The 22,402-nt window shown below is 42.0% G+C and overlaps 1 protein-coding gene across 3 annotated transcripts in view; it reads left to right on the forward strand.

The window, feature by feature from the left end:
• Nucleotides 1–22,402, forward strand: part of sfi1 (SFI1 centrin binding protein) — a 246,468-nt gene that overhangs the window by 52,617 nt on the left and 171,449 nt on the right. For all 3 annotated transcript variants that reach the window (XM_072243230.1, XM_072243231.1, XM_072243232.1), the window contains exons 7-11: nucleotides 2,092–2,209; nucleotides 3,458–3,560; nucleotides 5,692–5,848; nucleotides 12,848–13,009; nucleotides 20,823–20,893. In XM_072243230.1, the coding sequence (XP_072099331.1) occupies nucleotides 2,092–2,209; nucleotides 3,458–3,560; nucleotides 5,692–5,848; nucleotides 12,848–13,009; nucleotides 20,823–20,893 (611 nt within the window). The remainder of the gene's footprint in view (nucleotides 1–2,091; nucleotides 2,210–3,457; nucleotides 3,561–5,691; nucleotides 5,849–12,847; nucleotides 13,010–20,822; nucleotides 20,894–22,402) is intronic.

A 22,402-nucleotide genomic window follows, 5' to 3' on the forward strand; every position in this document is an offset into this window, starting at 1 on the left:
CCGGTCGATCGCGATCAACGGGTTGGCAACCCCTAATGTAGATATTAAGAAAGAGGATGTGCTGGAGCTTTTGGAAAGCATCAAGTTGGATAAGTCGCTGGGACCGGATGAGATGTACCCCAGGCTACTGTGGGAGGCAAGGGAGGAGATTGCTGAGCCTCTGCATCATCAATGGGGATGGGAGAAGTTCCGGAGGATTGGAGGGTTGCGGATGTTGTTCCTTTATTCAAGAAAGAGAGTAGACGTAGTCCAGGAAATTATAGACCTGTGAGCCTTACCTCAGTGATTGGTACATTGATGGAGAAGATCCTGAGAGGCAGGATTTATGAACATTTGGAGAGGTATAATATGATTAGGAATAGTCAGCATGGCTTTGTCAAGAGCAGGTCGTGCCTTATGAACCTGATTGAATTTTTTGAGGATGTGACTAAACACATTGATGAAGGAAAAGCAGTAGATGTAGTGTATATGGATTTCAGCAAGGCATTTGATAAGGTACACCATGCAAGGCTTATTGAGAAAGTAAGGAGACATGGGATCCAAGAGGACATTGCTTTGTGGATCCAGAACTGGCTTGCCCACAGAAGGCAAAGAGTGGTTGTAGACGGGTCATATTCTGTATAGAGGTCGGTCACCAGTGGAGTGCCTCAGAGATTTGTTTTGGGACCCTTTCTCTTTGTGATTTTTATAAATGACCTGGATGAGGCAGTGGAGGGATGGGTTAGAAAGTCTGCTGATGACACAAAGGTTGGAGGTGTTGTGGATAGTGTGGAGGGCTGTCAGGGGTTATGGCGGGACATTGATAGAATGTGAAATTAGGGTGAGAAGTGGCAAATGGAGTTCTACCCAGGCAGGTGTGAAGTGGTTCATTTTGATAGCTCAGATATGATAGCAGAATATAGTATTAATGGTAAGACTCTTGGCAGTGTGGAGGATCAGAGGGATCATGGGGTCCGAGTCCGTAGGACGCTCAAAGCAGCTGTGCAGGTGTACACTGTGGTTAAGAAGGCCTATGGTGTATTGGCCTTCATCAATCGTGGAATTGAATTCAGGAACCGAGAGGTAATGTTGCAGCTATGTAGGACCCTGATCAGACTCCACTTGGAGTATTATGCTCAGTTCTGGTCGCCTCACTACAGGAATGATGTGGAAGCCATAGAAAGGATGCAGAGGAGATTTACAAGGATGTTGCCTGGATTGGGGAGCATGCCTTATGAGAATAGGTTGAGTGAACTCGGCCTTTTCTCCTTGGAGCGACGGAAGAGGTGATGTGATAGAGGTGTATAAAATGATGAGAAGCATTGATAGTGTGGATAGTTAGAGGCTTTTTCCCAGGGCTTAAATGGTTTCCACAGGTTTAAGCTGCTGGGGAATAGGTACAGAGGAGATGTCGGGGTAAGTTTTTTACTCAGAGAGTGGTGAGTGCATGGAATGGGTTGCCGGCAACGGTGGTGGAGGAAGATACAATAGGGTCTTTTAAGAGACTTTTGGATAGGTACATGGAGCTTAGAAAAATAGAGGGCTACGGTAAGCCTGGTAATTTCTAAGGTTGGGACATGTTCAGCACAGCTTTGTGGGCCGAAGGGCCTGTATTGTGCTGTACGGTTTCTATGTTTCTATTCTGGATTTCAGATGACCAGAACTAATAGACTGAAATAAGTTCTCCTTTCTCCTGTCAGTATCAACTCTCCTGCCAGTTTCACCTTATTTACTTGATCAGGACCTCTTGGTAGGTACTAACTGAAATTTTCAAAAAGTTGCTAAAGAGTTGGTATTTGCCTTCAACTGACTTTCGTGAATTCATACAATGAATTAACTGATGCCCTCCTTCAGAATTCCATTTCCACAGCGGTCTCCTTTAATTTTAGTTTTCTACCAGTATGTTTGTGCTATATTGTGTACTTTGGCGAAGGAGCAAATTGATCCAAATTGAGGTTGCTGTCTAGTCAATATTGTCACCATCATATATAATAATATACTGCTTTCTGTGCCTAAATAATACAAATATTGCTATGCGCACTTAAGTACTAGCTGTATTTATCCTGGTTAAATTTTATCAGGTTGATTAATGGTCCTTTTTGTGTATTTCAGCTAATTTGCAGTTGCTGCAAAAAGTCTGGATCCATTGGTGTTGGTACATAAAAATTCGCAAAACCAAACATTTGATGCAAGTTGAGGCACAGGTGTTTCATATAAGAACTATTGCTCGGTGAGCATAAACTTATTTCTGTTTTAATTAATTTTATCCTTGATGAAGTATGACTACTGAAAAAGTGAACAATTCGACATTTGACGTTTGGTCAGATATATCAGCATCTGTTATTGCAACGAAATCACTTGCACAATGGTTAGTTTTAATAGGTTGTCCTAAAATTGAATTGTCTTTCCAGTATCGATTTCAGATTTCAAATTTGCCACCATTTTTGCATTGAGATAGAAGTTTTGTGTCTGTACATTTTCAGTGTTATAGTTTAAACATTGCTCAGAGTTCTGGGATTTTAGTTTGTTTCATGAATATCGCTTTGTAGATTTTTACTTTTTTTCAATCTGGCAGGTTTTTAATAATTTTCTTGATAATTTTTAATTTTGTTTCTAATACTGTTAGGATTATGACACTTTATTGTTTTCAATAACATTTGTACAAAACCTTTGGTGTAGTAAAATATCCCACGATATTAACAGAAGCAGATTCAGATTAAAAATGACAAACAGAAAGACGAGATGTGGGGCTCAAGTAACCAAACCTTACCTAAATTTATTTTTAAGTAGACTTATTAACCGGAGAGAAGTTGAGAGATGGAATTCCAGAGCCTTAGGCCAGCTGAAGGCATATTTGGAAGTTGTAAATTGAAGTTGCAAATATACATGGCCAGAGTGGGAAAAATGCAGAGTTTTTCGAGGGTTGTGGGGCTAGAGATTAGCAGAGTTGGGAGGAAATAGAAATAATTTCAGAGAGTGAGAATTTCCATTTTGTGTCATTGATATTTTGGGGGATGGTGTATGTCATTGAGTGCAAGGAAAATAATTGAAGGGAACCTGATATGAACCAGTTCAAGTAGTGAAGTCATTTCGTTTTCAGTCCCAACCATTTCTGACATCTCTAAGGCTGAATGCTTGAAACTGTGGTGAGCAAAACAGTTCTGAATTATCTTGCTGCTTAGTTCTCACAAACTGTCTGTGAGAAAAATCACTGCTTTTTGAACACAAATACAAAGAAGTGACACAATTTTAAAAACTGATCTGTCTAAGCATGGTGTATTGCCTAACAGCCACGCAAGTTTATGCGCCTGACACTAGTGGCATGGTGTCCCATATAAATGAAGGGAATCCCAAATATTTTAATGATTTAGTTTTTGTTCCTTAAGAGTTGTCCCAAATAAATGGCTGCCCTGATTAACCAATGACACAATTAATTGGAATCCTCTCTATTAACAACAGAGCTTGTGTTTCTTCCTAGGCATGTGTGGTCCATTTGGACTCAGCAGTTGCGGAGGAAGGAAAGAAATCGTGCAAAGGATGGCTTAGCAATGCAGCACTGGGCAGAAACCTTGCAGCACAAGGTAGGTTTGACAGCAGATATTTCAGGTTTTGATAGTTTGTATACCCTAACATTGAGGAAGATTTTGATCTTTATGTTATATATGTGACTTCTTTGAATGTACGCACAGTACACATCTGCAGAGTTCTTTCCCATACACGCAACACCGAAGGTTCAAAATTAATCAATTGTATGGCATTTGTACAATATACATTATTCCCAGCATTTTTTAATTAAAAGTCTTGTTGTTATTAGACATTTAAGAATCATGTGGATAGGTATACAGAGAGGTGGGACTTAAAGGAATATGGGCTAAATTCAGGAAATTGGGACTAGATCAGTGGGCAATATAGTATGCATGGATTTGCTGGGATGAAGGGCCTCTCACTGTGCTGTAATAGTCTATGACTCCAATGCATTACCTGGGTAACAAAGCAAAGCTTTTTAATTAGCAAGATTAATAACTGCTGACATTAAGTATCTTTACCTGACACAGTTGGAAGGTGGAGTGTTTCATTGCAGAAAATGGTTAAAGCACATTTTGAAGCATGTGTATTGGGAAGAAAAGCATTTTGAATTTCGGTGCCATACTTCTTTAGTCGTATAGTTTCCAGTTGAAATTTTATTTTTTCTCTGCTCTGAATATGCACAGGACGGGCAAAGTCAAAGCCTCTTACTATTTGCCATTCTGTCAATTTGATTGTCTAGAGTCCATGTTCCACTATTCTAATCGTCAAACACCAGACAAATATATCAATAAGCATCCTTTTTTTTGATTCATCAGGGTGTTCCTTCCATCTCTAAACTGAATCTTAATGTCTGTGTTGCACTGTGAATCTTAGTCTACATTTTATAGCTTTCTAGGTTTTAAGTTTAACTTCACCAATATATTTAACTTTCAGTTGTATCATCTTTAGCATCAATCCTTCTCTGGCAACTTGCTGATTTAGCAGGTCCAGACTAGACCAAGGTAACAGGGACCTTGACTCTCCATTACCATGTCCAGCAAAGAAAAGGAAAGAACTTTGATAAGTAAATGAAATCAAATTTTGTAGAAAAATTGCACATTTGTTTGATTATATACTGTATTAAAACAAGTAGTAGAGATAAACAATGGCTAAGACCAAGGTTTATTTCCTTTACTGCAGAAATTTTCCATATTTCTGTCCACATGTTTGTGAGTGACTTAGCTTATTTCTCCACACCCTGTGTTTTGGTGTTTAGCCAACAGGTGGCAGCCTTACTTGTTACAAGAGCTTCAAAGGACTCTTATAATGAACTGGTTAACTAATGTGCATTCAGCAACATGGAACATTATAGAAGCCTGAAGTGAGAGAGGAGTGCTTTCCTCTGTATTGACTGGTTGGGTTTATTTATACTTATTTTCATACCAACTCCCTCTGCATCCCCACTCTTTACGCCACATTGTCTAATGTGTTTCTTACTGATTTGCAGTTTCACAGCTAACAACATTTTCCATTCCTCACGTGGGTCCATTTTTACTAAGTAAAGTTTGATTGTGAACATCAACAGGTTGTTTGACCAGAACATCAACTTTCAATTCAGTTCTTTTCTTCCTTGATTTCCTTATCAATGCTTGCCAGCAGCAGTCACCAGTTAGTGATTTGCCACCCTGTTACTTTCCCCTTTTTAAGCTAAGTTTACTGAAGCCACTTGGTAAACACTTTTTGTGAATTCTGATCAGGAATAAGACGAGAAGAAATTTCTTGAAGTGGGAACTAGTGAAGCTTTGCGATTCTAAGCGTGGAAGTTTATTCACTGAGGATAATCAATAATATTTGGATGTTTGGGTATAGATTCATGCAGTGCTGAATATAAAGGCATCCCTGGAGCAAATGTAAGTGGCTAACTAGCCTACACTTGCTTGCAGTTCTTCATTTCTGTCTGAGATTATGTCTTGAAAATATAATGAGATTTTTAAGTAAGATGCAAAAATAAAACAATCTTCAGTTTTCAAGTACTGATTGAATTTTGTATTTTGAGCATTTTAAGTTTTTACTTTTACATGTTTTACAGTATTTTTAATAGCAGCACAGTTTAATATCTTTGTTTCAATAGGATTTAATAATTTGCTGAATGCTTTAAGAATTTATGTAGATTATGTGCAAAGCAATAACATATCTACTTTGCAGGCTTGGCTTCAGTGGAATGCAATGTTACATCAGTCGATAAAAGATCAGGAACAGGCTGCTCAAGCTCAGCAGATACATCAGCATAGGTGCCTGCGTCATTCATTCCTGTCTTGGCTGGTTTACAATCAGGTTCGCAGAGTGAAGAAACATCAACAGAGTAAGCTTCTGGAATAAAGACTTAAAATCTATGTGCACACGTTTCATGAACCTCTATAAATGTAGCCTCCCGAGGCACCATAGTTTGAATTTTTGCCAAACGGTTAATCCATAAATTTGAAAGTTGATGGTGTCAAACGCTTTCTGTAATATTTAACGAGATTCTTCAATTCTAATTCTAGTGTACTGACTAGAGCTGAATTATTGTGGGCTCACTGTTGTGCAACTAAATTGTATTGACTGTTTCTGAACATGATGAACACTCTGTTTCATTATCTCCTCCTTTCTGATCTATGAAGAGGACTCCATTGTTCCAAGGTGTGCCACTGATGGGGCTGAATGTGGCCTTGGATCTTTATAGATCAATATTATACTACACCTTGGATGAACAAATATGTATATTTTTTCATTTTAAATTTAAAATAACCATTCATGACTTGCATCAGGAGAAGTGAGTGTGGGTGAGTGGTTGCACAGGTAATTTTTAAGAGACTTTTAAAAGGTCAGTTGGAGAGTTTTTTTTTGATGGATCGAATATCAGATGAGGACCAAACAGGCTGAAGTCAGGAGATTTTTTTGTGTGGGGGAAATGGTGGTGGAATGAATAGAAGGCTGAAATTATAGGAATGTTCCAAAAAAGAAGAAATTTTCAAATGGAAAAAGGATGCAACTGTGGTTGACAAGAGAAGTCAAAGCCAAGGTTAAAGCAAAGGGGAGGGCATACAAGGAAGCAAAAATTAGTGGGAAGACAGAGGATTGGGAAGTTTTTAAAAGCTTACAAAAGGAAACTAAGAAGGTCATTAAGAGGGAAAATATTAGCTATGAAAGGAAGCTAGCAAATAATATCAAAGAGGATACTAAAAGCTTTTTCAAGTATATAAGGAGTAAAAGACAGGTGAGAGTAGATATAGGACCGATAGAAAATGATGCTGGAGAAATTGTAATGGGAGATAAGGAGATGGCAGAGGAACTGAACAAGTATTTTGCATCAGTCTTCACTGAGGAAGACATCAGCAGTATACTGGACACTTAAGAGTGGCAGGGAAGAGAAGTGTGCGCAGTCACAATTAAGACAGAGAAAGTACTCAAGAAGCTGAATAGTCTAAAGGTAGATAAATCTCCCAGACCAGATGGAATGTACCCGCGTGTTCTGAAGGAAGTAGCTGTGGAGATTGCAGAGGCATTAGTGATGATCTTTCAAAAGTCGATAGATTCTGGCATGGTTCCGGAGGACTGGAAGATTGCAAGTGTCACTCCGCTATTTAAGAAGGGGGCAAGGAAGCAAAAAGGAAATTATAGACCTGTTAGCTTGACATCAGTGGTTGGGAAGTTGTTGGAGTCGATTGTCAAGGATGAGGTTACAGAGTACCTGGAGGCATATGACAAGGTAGGCAGAACTCATCATGGATTCCTTAAAGGAAAGTCCTGCCCGACAGACCTATTACAATTTTTTGAGGAAATTACCAGTAGGCTAGACAAGGGAGATGCAGTGGATGTTGTATATTTGGATTTTCAGAAGACCTTTGACAAGGTGCCACACAGGAGGCTTCTTAACAAGATAAGAGCCCATGAAATTACGTGAAAGTTACATAAGTGGATAGAGCGTTGGCTGATTGGCAGGAACCAGAGAGTGGGAATAAAAGGATCCTATTCTGGTTGGCTGCCGGTTATCAGTGGTGTTCCACAGGGGTCCATGTTGGGGCCGCTTCTTTTTACATTGTACATCAACGATTTGGATTATGGAATAGATGGCTTTGTGGCTAAGTTTGCTGATGATACGAAGATAGGTGGAGGGGCCGGTAGTGCTGAGGAAACAGAGAGTCTGCAGAGAGACGTGGGTAGATTGGAAGAATGGGCAAAGAAGTGGCAAATGAAGTACAATGTTGGGAAGTGTATGGTTATGCACTTTGGCAGAAGTAATAAACGGGCAGACTATTATTTAAATGGTGAAAGAATTCAAAGTTCTGAGATGCAACAGGACTTGGGAGTCCTGGTACAGGATACCCTTAAGGTTAACCTCCAGGTTGAGTCGGTAGTGAAGAAGGCGAATGCAATGTTGGCATTCATTTCTAGAGGAATAGAGTACAGGCGCAGGGATGTGATGTTGAGGCTCTATAAGGCGCTGGTGAGACCTCACTTGGAGTACTGTGGGCAGTTTTGGTCTCCTTATTTAATAAAGGATGTGCTGACGTTGGAGAGGGTACAGAGAAGATTCACTAGAATGAGAGGGTTAACATATGAGGAACGTTTGTCCGCTCTTGGACTGTATTCCTTGGAGTTTAGAAGAATGGGGGGAGACCTTATAGAAACATTTCGAATGTTGAAAGGCATGGACAGAGTGGATGTGGCAAAGTTGTTTCCCATGATGGGGGAGTCTAGTACGAGAGGGCATGACTTAAGGATTGAAGGGCGCCCATTCAGAACAGAAATGCGAAGAAATTTTTTTAGTCAGAGGGTGGTGAATCTATGGAATTTGTTGCCACGGGCAGCAGTGGAGGCCAAGTTATTGGGTGCATTTAAGGCAGAGATTGATAGGTATCTAAGTAGCCAGGGCATCAAAGGTTATGGTGAGAAAGCGGGGGAGTGGGACTAAATGGGAGAATGGATCAGCTCATGATAAAATGGCGGAGCAGACTCGATGGGCCGAATGGCCGACTTCTGCTCCTTTGTCTTATGGTCTTATGGAATGGATAATTGTGGAGTAAGTGAGGTGGTGAAAGTTAAAAGACATGTTAAAGTAGTTTGGAAAATGATCCAACTGATTTGAATGTGACACTGTTGCAGAACTGGTAGCAGATGGTGTGTGTTGAAAAAGAGTGATCTGATGCAGCAATATTGTAATAGTTTGCACTTTATAGAAGTATTCCCTCCTCTCCTTTCTTCCATGATCTCTCCTATTAGATCCCTTCTTCTTCAGCCCTTCACCTCTCCCACGTATTACATTGCAGCTTCTTCCCTCAACCCCCTTATCCCTCACCTGATCTCACCTATCATCTGCAGGCTTGAGTAATGTGGAACAAGGTTATGTTAAATCTAAGTAAAACACAAGTTCATCTAAAGCTGTTGTCCAAAGTTTTGTCACCACTCTAATTAAAGGATGCATAGGTCCTAGAAATATATGTAGAATTTTTTTAGAGATGAGGAATTTTGGTTATACTGAAATCTGGAATACATTCCTTGGGGCAGAGAAGGTTGAGAGGTTGATTTGATGGAAGTGTTCAAGAAGTTTACAAACACAGAAAATAATAAATTATATTATATGTAATCAGTGGGTCAGCCAGCATCCTTTGAGAGAGAAGTTCAGGTGGATGACCTTTTGTCAGAACAGGAAAAAAGAGAAGCTATTTAGACATAGAGTTCTTTGAGGAAGTAACAAGCAGTATGGACAGAGGAGAGGCAGTGGATGTCATTTACCTGGATTTTCAGAAGGTGTTTGATAAGGTGCCACACATGAGGCTGCTTAACAAGAAAAAGTGCTATGGCGTTACAAGAAAGATACTGGCATGGATAGAGGAATGGCTGACAGGCAGGAGGCAGTGAGTGGGAATAAAAGGGGCCTTTTCTGGTTGGCTGCCAGTGGCTAGTGCTGTTCCTCAGGGGCCACTATTGGGAACCCCTACTTTTCACATTGTTTGTCATTGATTTGGATAATAGAATTGATATCTTTGTGGCAAAGTTTACGGATGATATGAAGATAGGTAGAGGGGTAGGTGGTGCTGAGGAAGCAATGCGATTGCAGCAGGACTTTGACAGGTTGGAGGAATGGGCAAAAAGTGGCCGATGGAATACAGTGCTGGGAAATGTATGATAATGCATTTTGGTACAAGGAACAATAGTGCCGACTATTATCTAAGTGGGGAGAAAATTCAAACATCAGAGGTGCAAAGGGACTAAGTGCAAGACTCCCAGCAGGTAAAGAAGGCCAAATAGAATATAAATGCAAGAAGATAATGCTGAGCCTTTACAAGACACTAGTCAAGCTGCACTTGGAGTATTGTCAACAGTTATGGGTCCCTTATCTCAGAAAGGATGTGTCGTCCTTGGAGAGAGTCCAGAGGAGGTTCATGAGGATAATTCCAGGAATGAAGGGGTTAACATGAGGAGCATTTGGCAGCTTTGGGCCTATACTCATTGGAATTTAGAAGAATGTGTGGGGATCTCAGTGAAACCCTCCTAATCTTGAAAGGACTAGATAGGGTGGATGGGGAGAGGATGTTTCTTAAGGTAGGGGTATCCGGAACTAGAGGGCACAGCCTCAAAATTGAGGGGTGACATTTTAGAACAGAGGTAAAGAAGAATTATTTTAGCCAGAGAGTAGTGAATCTGTGGAATGCTCTGCCATAGAATGCGGTGGAGGTCAAGTCCGTGGGTATATTTAAGGCGGAAGTCGATCGTTTCCTGATCGGTCAGGGCATCAAAGGATATGGCGAGAATGCAGGTGTATGGTATTGAGTGGGATCTGGGATCAGCCATGATGGAATGGTGGAGCAGACTGTATGGGCTGAATGGCCTAATTCTGCTCCTATGTTTTATGGTCTTATGCGCAGAGGAGTGCAATTCTGCTCCTATGTTTTATGGTCTTATGCACATAGGAGTCGAACTAGGCCATTTAGCTCTTCGAGTCTGTTCCACCATTCCATCATGGCTGATTTATTGTTCCTCTCAATCCCATTCTCCTGATCTCTCCCCATAACTTCTGATGTCCTTACTAATCAAGAAGCTATTCTGCTTTGAATATAGGCAATGATGGCCTCCGCAGTTGACTGTGGCAATGATTTCAACAGATTCACCATCCCCTGGCTAAAGAAATTTCTCCTTATCTCTTCTTAAGGGACATCTTTCTGTTCTGAAGCTGAACCCTCTGGTACTAGATGCCCCACTATAAGAAACATCCTCTCCATGTCTACTTGATCTAGGCCTTTCAATATTGGGTAGATTTCAATGAGATCCTCTCATTCTTCTAAATTCCTGTGATTATGGGTCCAGAGCCATCATACACTCTTCATACGTTAACACTTTCATTCCCAAGATCATTCTCATGAACCTACTCTGGACCCCCTCTAATTTCAGCAAATCCTTACTTAGTTAAGGGGCTTAAAACTACTCACAATACTCCCAAATGTGGTCTGACCCTTGCCTTATGAAGCCTCAGTATTATATCTTTGCTTTTATGTTCTGGCCCATTTTTGAATGTTGATCCATTAAATGGCATTTTCATGAAAATAATGTTGGTGAAAACAGGTTTTCAAAGACCAGTGAGGTTGAAGCTCTTACCACAGTCAAACATTATGTGCTGTTAACATCACCAAGGGAAGCTTTACTTTGGAAAAATATCACCATTTGTAAGAATCAGAATACTTACGGTCAAGATGGCACCTGTATATAACGCTCCTTCAGTCAACATCTTCTGGATAAATCATAAACCATATATTTCACTTTTATGTCTTTTACATTTGTCTTTTTTTATCTTGAATGTGATTCTGGAATTGTTGGAGCCTGTGATTTGCAGTGTGGAGATTGTTTGGATGTCTCAGCACTCTACAGTCTCCGAGGGGATTCTGGGAGGCAGAGGCAGTAAGCAGGAACCTTGTGGTAAGAAGGTTGCGAGCCAGTGTTCAACTCCATTTTGCTGATTAAAGCTACCATTGTTTACTGATTGAAGTGACAAAGGAAATTGAAATGCCGGCTGCCTGCCTTTTTATCACTGGGGAAGTGCTCTGTTGACCAAGAGAGGAGACTGCCTTTTTACTGCTGGTGAGATCACTTTGGTACGGAGAGAGAGAATGTTGCCAGGTTTTCTGTGATTTGTATGTGGACTTTTTTTTCAGTCTTATGGTTTTTTTTGTATTCTGTGTTTCTCGCCCGATCTTTCTCCCTTGGTGACATTAAAGGTGAAATTCAGGGATCAAAGGGAAGACAAGGAAACACTGGTAAAATTGAGAAAAAAATAGTGCAAGTGGAGTAAGAAAATGAATTGGAAAGAAAGAGGCTAGTTAGGCACCCAAAAAGGTAATGAATTTGTGTGGAAGCAGATGATAGGCTCTTATACTGTGTCAGAAGAGGAGGGGGATATAGATATTAACTTGGTTGGAAAGTATAAAATAGTGGATTGTGTAAATAAAAAGGAAAAAGTTCACTTTGAAATGACTCGTTGAACCTGAGTCAGCTTTCTGCTGTTAACTAATGCTCCATGTATTACAGTATATTTTTCTGAACTTTGAGGCCTTGTGCAGCAGGTTTTATGCAGCAACTCTATGAATACTTTCTGGAATGGAAAATATAGTGTATTCATTGGGTTCCCTTAGTAACAGTTTGATTCAGCACAGCGTAGCAGTTTACACATGGTGCCAACCTTCACTGATCAGAGTTCAATTCCTGCCACTGCCACTCCTGTGACGTCTTCCCATGAATACATGGGTTTTCTCTGGGTGCTCCAGTTCCCTTCCATATTTCAAAGACGTATGGTTAGGGTTAATGGGTTGTGGGTTTGCTATGTTGGCACTGAAAGTGTGGTGACACAGGTGTTAAACTGTGTGGGTCATTGATTCAAAAATTCCAGATTTTACTGTATGTTTTGATATATGTATGACAGATGAAGCTAATCTTAAGATCTTAGTCTTCAGAAATGATGCCTCTTTCCATATAACAATTACAGCACGGAAACAGGCTATCTCGGCCCTTCTAGTCCATGCCGAACGCTTACTCTCACCTCGTCCCACTGACCTGCACTCAGCCCATAACCCTCCATTCCTTTCCTGTCCATATACCTATCCAATTTTTCTTTAAATGACAATATCGAACCTGTCTCTACCACTTCTGCTGGAAGCTCGTTCCACACAGCCACCAGTCTCTGAGTAGAGAAGTTCCCCCTTGTGTTACCCCTAAACTTTCACCTGTTTTAAAAATGGTTGGAGCATTACACTTGTTGCACTCCGAATGAAGCATTGTGATATTACGATATGCTGATCATTGTTGTTGTCTTTCCAATTTCTTCACACAGGACTGGCTAAGCAGTTATACACAAACAATGTAGTGTCACAATACTTTTCTCTGTGGATCTCTGCCTGGCATCATCAAAAGAGCATCTGCACCCTTGAGATTCGCATCAGTAAATTGAGCAGCAGGTGCATACTACGGAGGGTCTTTCAGCGTTGGAGTCATTGTATCCTTTCTCCTTCAACTCCCTGACTTGAGTCTGTTTAGGTTGCAGCATTGTTGGGGGCATAATATGTCACAATGGGATTACTTCATGTCAGTTAAAAAATTTAGTATTGCTCAAAGGTTTTCAAAATATACATAAGCTCTGACCAGGTGTTGCAACAAAACAATATTGCTGAGAAGATAAATTATGGGAGAGAAGAACGGTGACATAGCGGTTGGTGCGATGCTATTACAGCTCAGGGCATCGGAGCTTGATGTTCAAATCCGATGTCCTCTGTAAGAAAATTGTTCCTCTGCGTGTGTGTGTGTGTGTGTGTGTGTGTGTGTGTGTGTGTGTGTGTGTGTTTGTTTTATATCCAGGTGCCAGCCCAAAGATGTAGGTTAATTGATCATTGTAAATTGTCCTGTGATTATCTGGGGTTAAATAGGTGGATTGCTGGTTGAATGGCGTGGTGGGTTGAAGGGCTTGTCCTGCACTGCATCGCTAAATAAATAAAATAAATTCTTCACTACTCAAAGATCGATTAAGGGTTGAAGACTGCAAGTTCAGCAGCATTGACAGTTTGTGGGCTAAAGGAGTTATCTCTAAAAGGGGACTTGTGAATCTCCTTGTGTGCATTCCCTTAGGGTTAGGAAAGACTTGATTCTACTTTAATCATCTGGGCTTTGAGTGATTGTTGAATTCTTTGAAGGATGTACAAATTCAGCTATAGGTGGTGCAGTTGAGCGGATGGGCGGGTTGTTTAGTATTCTGTGTGTTGCATCTGCTCTTTGCACTTTGCTTCTGAGTGTGCTCTTATCATAGAGAACTGATGGGCTCTGAGCCTTCCTGGGGTTTTCTGTTAGCTTTCATTGGGTCATGGATTCCAATGAGTCGATGTAATTGTTGAAGCTTATCAATTAAACTTTAAGCACATCACTTTCTCTGGAAATCTCATACCATAATGAAGTTTGGAGTAAAGCATACACATAGTGGCCACTTCATTAGGTAGAAGAGTGGTCTTCTGTGCTGTAGCCCATCCACTTCCAGATTTGACATATCGTGCATTCAGAGATGTTCTTCTGCACGCCACTGTTGTAATGCATCGTTATTTGAGTTACTGTCGCCTTCCTATCAGCTTGAACCAAAGTTCCCATTCTTCTCTGACCTCATTAACAAGGTGTTTTCACCCACACAACTGCTGATCGCTGAATGTGTTTTGCTTATCGCACCATTCTCTGTAAACTCTAGTGAATACTGTGTGTGAAAATTCCAGAGATCAGCAGTTTCTGAGATACTCAACCCACTCCGTCTGGCACCAGCATTCATTCCATGGTCAATGTCACTTAGAACCCTGTTCTAACCTATTCTAATGTTTGGTCTGAACAATAATTGAACCTCTTGACCATGTCTGCATGCTTTTATGCATTGAGTTGTTGCCACATGACGGGCTAGTTACAAGCAGGTGTACCTTATAAAGTGGTCACAGAGTTTATGTTTCTGGAGTCTGGTGTCAGGCTTAGGATGCTGTGGTTCACTTATCAGAGCTGCTTGAGTGTAATCAGATCCTTGACGCAATTGACATTAACCTGGGAGAGGATGCTCACATTGCTTTGCTTAACCTGCCAGTGAATTTGGAGGATTTTGCCAAAGCAGTAAAGATGCTACATGATCCAAAGGGACTGCAGGTGCTGGAATCTGGAACAAAAGCAACACTGGAGGAACTTGGGGTCATGCAGCATCCGTGGAGCAATGGCTGTAATTCAGTGTCTTGGATTGAGACTGTGTCAGGACTGAGAGGTAACAGGAAAGATTGTCTGTACATATCAGTACATGGGAGTAGGATAGTGACTGGCAGGTGATGGGTTGAACCAGCTGGTAAGGGGATGAAGGGCAGATGGAATGGGATGTGAGAGCAGATTAGAGTGATAAAAAGGAGAAGAAAACTAGAATGTCCATTGCATGCATGTGAGAGGGGAACAAGAGGGTTACCTGAAATATAAGAAATATGAGACGTAGTTCATCTGATTTGTGTTATCGATGGGGAAGGTCGGAGATAGTTCAATGTGGGATTAGGAAGAGAATTGAAGTGACAGGTTGTAAACTTGAAATGGCCATTGTGAACTGAGCATACTTGCTTTACAAAATGGTTGCCTTAAACTGATTTAAAGTTTTAGTTTGGCCATATTTTGAATATTGTGTGCAGTTCTGGTGGCCCCATTACTGGAAGGATATGAAAGCTTTGTAGAGGGCACAGAAGAGGTTCATCTGAACGTAGAGTGGGTTGGAGAGTATTAGCCAGAAGTAGAGGTTGGACAAGTTTGGATTGTTCTATTAGGAGTGTCAGTGGTTGAGGGGTGACTTGATAAAAGTATACAAAAATGCAGAAGACATAGGATAGATAGCCAAAATTATTTTCACCAGTTGGAAATGTCAAATACTAGAGGGGGAAAGTTTAAAAGAGATTTCCAAGGCAAGCTTTTTTCCCAAGAGAGAGATATGACTCTGGTATATAGGAGGAACGTGCTGCCAGGTGGAAGCAGATACAATAATAATGTTTAGGAAGCCTTTGGCTGGGAACATGAGCTCGCAGGGAAAGGAGGGATTATAAACCATGTGCAGGCAGTTGGAATGATCTTAAATTGACATTGTTTTTGGCGTAAACATGGTAGACCAAAGGACCTGTTCCTGGGGTGTTCTACGTCTATGCTTGGTTTCACCAATGTAGAGAAGGCCATGTTGTGAGAAATTAAGATTGGGATAGTTACAAGAGGCAGAGTGGGAGAAGGTATGGTCAGGTAACTGTGTGAGTCAGCAGGTTTATAGAAGGTGTCAGTCTGTCTCCTGAAATTGATCTCTAGCTGTGAAATCAAGTGTAGACTAGGTGACTGTTTGAGATATCCCTGCACTTTGTTCCCAATGGCACCTTGAGCTCCTTGGTTGCATGCCATTTCAACTCGCCTTCCCATTCCAAAACCTATCCTCAACCTTCTCCACTGCCAGGAGAAGACTAACACTTCGTATTTCACCTGAGTTCAATAATTTACAACCAAGTGCAATGAGTATTGAATTTTTCAATTCCTGTTAACCCGTATCCCGTAAGTACCATTATTCTCCTTCTGATTCTCCCCAGTTCTCTTACATCATACACCCCACTTCAACCCCACGCTTCAGTCTCCCATTACCCAGTTTTGTTCCCCTCCCGTTCCTGGTTCCAGCTGCTTATCATGCACTTATTTAATATGAGTATCCTATCCCCTTTACACAACTGGTTCTATTTGCCCATTATTCTTCTCTGTTCTGGTTCCACGTCACCTTCCTCACTTTATAACCTCACTGTTTCTACTTATCACCAGCAATTGTCTCCCAACTCCACCTCTCCCCTCCCCCTCCATCAGCTGGCTCCATCATCCCCCTCTCCTGGTTTCTGCCGACCAGTCGGCCAGTCCCTGCCTCGCTTCTCCCATTTGTATCTTCCCCCTCTGCCCTTGGTCCTGACGTAGGGCCTTTGACCAAAAATGTGAATCATTCCTCTGCCTTCAAAGGTGCTGCCTAATTCTCTTTCAGCAGTTCTTTTTTTTTTTAACTAATAACAAAAAATTGTTGATATCAAGATTTGGTGCATCCTTTTGAGTCTCCTCTGTACTGGATTATGGAGTCATAAAGTCTTAGAACACAGAATCAGGCCCTTCGGCCTAATACGTCCATGTCAACCAAGATTCACAGCTAAGTTAGTTCCATCTGCCCATGTTTGACCCATATCCCTCTCAATCTTCCCTATCCACGTATCTGTCCGAATATGTTTTATATTTTCTTATAATACTTGCCTCAGCCACTTCCTCTTTTTATATTTTTTTTATAATACTTGCCTCAGCCACTTCCTCTGGCAGTTCATTTCATATATGCTTCATCCTCTGCATGAAGAAGTTGCCCCTTAGGTTCATTACAAATCTTTCTCCTCTTACCATAAGCCTATATTTTCTAGTTCTTGATTGCCTAGTCCTGTGTGCATTCACCCTATCTATTCCCCTTATGGTTTGTATACCTCTGTAAGGTTACCTCTCAGTCTTGTATGCTCCAAGGAATAAAGCTCACTCCAGAAACTTAGTTCCTCATGTCCCAATAACATCCTTGTAGATCTTACCTGCAGTTTTTTTAGCTTCATGGTATCTTTCCTTTCGCAGACTGACCAAAATTGAATGTAATATTTCCAAATGTGGCCTCACCAAAATCTTGTACTTCTATCAAAGTTGCTGGTGAACGCAGCAGGCCAGGCAGCATCTCTAGGAAGAGGTACAGTTGACGTTTCAGGCCGAGACCCTTCGTCAGGACTAACTGAAGGAAGAGTTAGTAAGAAATTTGAAAGTGGGAGGGGGAGGGGGAGATCCAAAATGATAGGAGAAGACAGGAGGGGGAGGGATGGAGCCAAGAACTGGACAGGGGACAGGGGAAAGGGGATATGAGGGGATCATGGGACAGGAGGCCCAGGGAGAAGGAAAAGGGGGGGGAACCCAGAGGATGGGCAAGGGGTACAGTCAGAGGGACAGAGGGAGAAAAAGGAGAGTGAGAGAAAGAATGTGTGTAAAAAGTAAATAACAGATGGGGTACGAGGGGGAGGTGGGGCATTAGCGGAAGTTAGAGAAGTCAATGTTCATGCCATCAGGTTGGAGGCTACCCAGACAGAATATAAGGTGTTGTTCCTCCAACCTGAGTGTGGCTTCATTTTTACAGTAGAGGAGGCCGTGGATAGACATGTCAGAATGGGAATGGAATGTGGAATTAAAATGTGTGGCCACTGGGAGGTCCTGCTTTCTCTGGCGGACAGAGCGTAGGTGTTCAGCAAAACGGTCTCCCAGTCTGCGTCGGGTCTCACCAATATATAGAAGGCCATATCTGGAGCACCGGACGCAGTATATCACCCCAGCCGACTCACAGAGCCCGTTGGAGGCAGCGGAAGTTACGGAGAATAATCTGTTGGACCCAGAGGCTGGTGGGGTGGTAGGTGAGGACCAGGGGAACCCTATTCCCAGTGGGGTGGCGGGAGGATGGAGTGAGAGCAGATGTGTGTGAAATGGGGGAGATGTGTTTGAGAGCAGATTTGATGGTGGAGGAAGGGAAACCCCTTTCTTTAAAAAAGGAGGACAACTCCCTCGTCCTGGAATGAAAAGCCTCATCCTGAGAGCAGATGCGGCGGAGACGGAGGAATTGCGAGAAGGGGATGGCATTTTTGCAAGAGACAGGATGAGAAGAGGAATAGTCCAGATAGCTGTGAGAGTCAGTAGGCTTATAGTAGACATCAGTGGATAAGCTGTCTCCATAGACCCACCAGCGTCCGGGTCCAACATATTATTCTCCGTAACTTCCGCCACCTCCAACGGGATCCCACCACTAAGCACATCTTTCCCTCCCCCCCCCCTGCTTTCCACAGAGATCGCTCCCTACACGACTCTCTTGTCCATTCGTCCCCTCCATCCCTCCCCACTGATCTCCCTCCTGGCACTTATCCTTGTAAGCAGAACAAGTGCTACACATGCCCTTACACTTCTTCCCTTACAGGGCCCCAGGCAGTCCTTCCAGGTGAGGCGACACTTCACCTGTGAGTTGGCCTGGGTGATATACTGCGTCTGGTCCTCCCGATGTGGCCTTCTATATATTGGCGAGACCCGACGCAGACTGGGAGACCGTTTTGCTGAGCACCTGCGCTCTGTCCGCCAGAGAAAGCAGGATCTCCCAGTGGCCACACATTTTAATTCCACATTCCATTCCCATTCTGACATGTCTATCCACGGCCTCCTCTACTGTAAAGATGAAGCCACACTCAGGTTGGAGGAACAACACCTTATATTCTGTCTGGGTAGCCTCCAACCTGATGGCATGACCATTGACTTCTCTAACTCCCGCTAATGCCCCACCTCCCCCTTGTACCCCATCCGTTATTTATTTTTATACTCACATTCTTTCTCTCACTCTCCTTTTTCTCCCTCTGTCCCTCTGACTATACCCCTTGCCCATCCTCTGGTTTCTCCCCCCCCCCCCCACCTTTTCCTTCTCCCTGGGCCTCCTGTCCCATGATCCTCTCATATCCCCTGTCCCCTGTCCAGCTCTTGGCTCCATCCCTCCCCCTCCTGTCTTCTCCTATCATTTGGATCTCCCCCTCCCCCTCCCACTTTCAAATCTCTTACTAACTCTTCCTTCAGTTAGTCCTGACGAAGGGTCTTGGCCTGAAACGTCGACTGTACCTCTTCCTAGAGATGCTGCCCGGCCTGCTGCGTTCACCAGCAACTTTGATGTGTGTTGCTTGAATTTCCAGCATCTGCAGAATTCCTCTTGTTCTTGTACTTCTATATTCAGTGTCCTGAGTGTTGAAGGCTAATGTGCCAAAATCCTCCTTCACCAACTTGCTTACCCATGATGCCACATTCAGGGAACCCATGTACTTGTACTCCTGGGTCAGCAACTTACCCCAGAGCTCAACCATTCACTATGGAAGCTTTACGCTGATTTGTCTTCTCAATATGCAACACCTTGCACTTGTCCGAATTGAATCCCATTTGCTATTCCTCGGGTCACTTACCCAGCTGATCAAGATCACTGTAATTCTTGACAAACTCTCTATGACATCCTTTATTTCAGTGCAAGCTTACTAACTGTGCCTCATATGTTTTCATCCAAATCATTGATTATAGATGACAAATAAGAATTGGCTGAGCACTGACCCATAGATCTCTAGTTTGATAAACAACCTTCCACCATCACCCTCTACTTCCTACCATCAATCCAATTGTGTATCCACTTCACCCTTGACATCATTCGATCTAACTTTCCATTGCTGCCTGCAGTGGAAGCCCCATAAAAGGCCTTACTGAAGTCCATGTAGGCCACCTGTACTGCTTCTTACTGCTTTACTACTTCTGGCTTATGTTTATTTCTCATTTGATTTTGTGCTTATCTCTCATGAAAGGCCTCAAACTTTCAGTAAGAGGATGGTGCATTCAATCACATTGGCTTCTATGGGGTCAACCAAAGGTGATAGTGTCCTTTTTAACTTGTTTTTTGTGGTCACAAGACTCTGCTGGACATTAACAACTTGAAGTACTGCAGGTCTGCCCTGTCAATGAGTTGCTCATTGGCAGAGAAAGTGAGTTATGCTGCTGCCTGAATCAGAGACTTGTCGGACGAGTCAGTGCATGAAGGAGGTGTGCAGTCCAACAGTGAGCAATTGTCTGGGTCGCTTTTCTTGTGATCTTATAAGGGTCTTAAGGATCAACCCCATGATTCAATGACGGGACAGACTTGATGGGCCATATGGCCTACTTCTGCTCCTATATCTTATGGTCTTATGTGGAATGCTGCAATTCCGATTCACTGATTTATTGGACAGCAGCGGACCTGCGTGGCCTTGGTCATAGCGAGGATTAGGCCTCAAATCACAGTATTGCCGCCACAGAGAGAGGCATTGAAGTCGGTATGGTCCAAGTTGCCCCCTTCTCTCTCCCCCCCCCCCCCCCCCCGTGTCCGCTCAGCAAAAAACGAACTGTGATTGTGCGATTTCTGCAACATTCATGGGCTCAGTGTCTTGGGCTATATATTTTTTTTGTATGATTGTATTTTACTGGTATCTTATATGTGCTTGCTCTCTTATATGTGCTATATGTTCCTTGTGCTGTGTGTGACTTTTGGAACTGTGTTTGTAGCTTGGCCCCAGAGTAACGCCTTTTTCTTGGCTGTATTCATGACTGTTCATGTATGGTTGAATGACTATAAACTTGATCTTGAATAGTCCAGTGTTAGTCTATTTGTATAATAGCTGGTAATTCCGTTAACTTCGATGTAGACATTGTTCTGAGGGCTGAAAAGATTGAACTGTGCAACTTGGCAGATCATCATTACCGCTGTTACCTGCTGGTAAGATTTAGTCATATCATGCACTGTATTAAAATCTTGTACTGCATTGCTGCTGGCTTTAGAATTGCTGGAATGTGTAATTGTTTTATTCAGGCACCAGTAACTTTTAAAATAAGTTCTTTTGATATTCAGTATCTGAGTTTTGGATTTATTAACAACTTAGCAGCTCAGTTACAGTATATTAAGGTTAGACTCAGGATCATTGATCCACAGACTTGAATTTAAATGTCATCATGGCTGTTGGAAATTAAATTCTAGAATGAAATAAACTTGGTCTATTTAAAAAAATACTAGTACAAGTTGAGTACCCCTTATCTGAAATGCATGGGGCAGAAGTGTTTTGGATTTTGGAATAGATGATGAGATAGTTTGGGATTGCCGTCATTTCTGACTCAATTTATGTGCTATTGGTAAGCAGTCTTTTTCTTGCACTTGTTCATCACACAAATGTACTTATCAGTAAAAATTATGACATACCATTAATATAATGAAAATACAATGTATGCAGGGTAACGAAAGCAGCACAGCAGCATCAGGAGAATACCTGAATCAGCTGTTGAACAACAATGAGCAACGGCAGTCCTGCCGAAGGGTTTTGGCCAGAAATGTTGACTGTACTCTTTTCCATAGATGCTGCCTAGCCTGCTGAGTTCCTCCAGCATTTTGTGTGTGTTGCTTGAACAATGGCAGGCTTTCAGTCAAAGGTTACGGTACACTGTATTTGTAGTTTACATATTTTTAAAGATTTTATGTAAAGTAAACAAACAATCAGCATTGTACACTTGTTCTGGTGTTAGATTTTCATCAGCGATGCTTTAAAAATTTAACACCGTTATCCAAGGCATAAAAACAATCAGGATCAATGACTTATTCTGGTGCTCGATTTTTTTGTGATCAGACATTTAAAAAATTTAATGCCATACCTGTTCTTAAATTTCTGCAACTAGCCTGCTGAATATTCACAGTTACCTTCAATTTTCAGTTCATCATGATAGAGTTTTGCCTGATTCACAATCAGCATACCGTTAACATAAGAACATAAGAAATAGGAGCGGGAGTAGGCCATCTAGCCCATTGAGCCTGCTCCGCCATTGAATAAGATCATGGCTGATCTGGCCATGGACTCGTCTCCGCCTACCTGACTTTTCCCCAGAACCCTCACTTCCCCCAGAATGCTCAATTCCCCTACTATGCGGAAAATCTATCTAACCTTGTCTTAAATATATTTACTGAGGTAGCCTGCGCTGCTTAATTGGGCAGAGAATTCCACAGATTCACCACTCTTTGGGAAAAGCAGTTTCTTCTCATCTGTACTAAATCTACTCCCTGGAATCTTGAGGCTATGTCCCCTAGTTTTAGTCTCACCTACCAGTGGAAACAACTTTCCTGCCTCTACCTTATTTTTCTCTTTCATAGTTTTATATGTTTCTATAAGATCTCCTCTCATTCTTCTGAAATCCAGCGAGTACAGTCCCAGATGACTCAATCTCTCCTCATACTCTAACCCCT

This window comes from Mobula birostris, chromosome 25 (assembly GCF_030028105.1).
Source record: "Mobula birostris isolate sMobBir1 chromosome 25, sMobBir1.hap1, whole genome shotgun sequence".
Classification (NCBI taxonomy): domain Eukaryota; kingdom Metazoa; phylum Chordata; class Chondrichthyes; order Myliobatiformes; family Myliobatidae; genus Mobula; species Mobula birostris.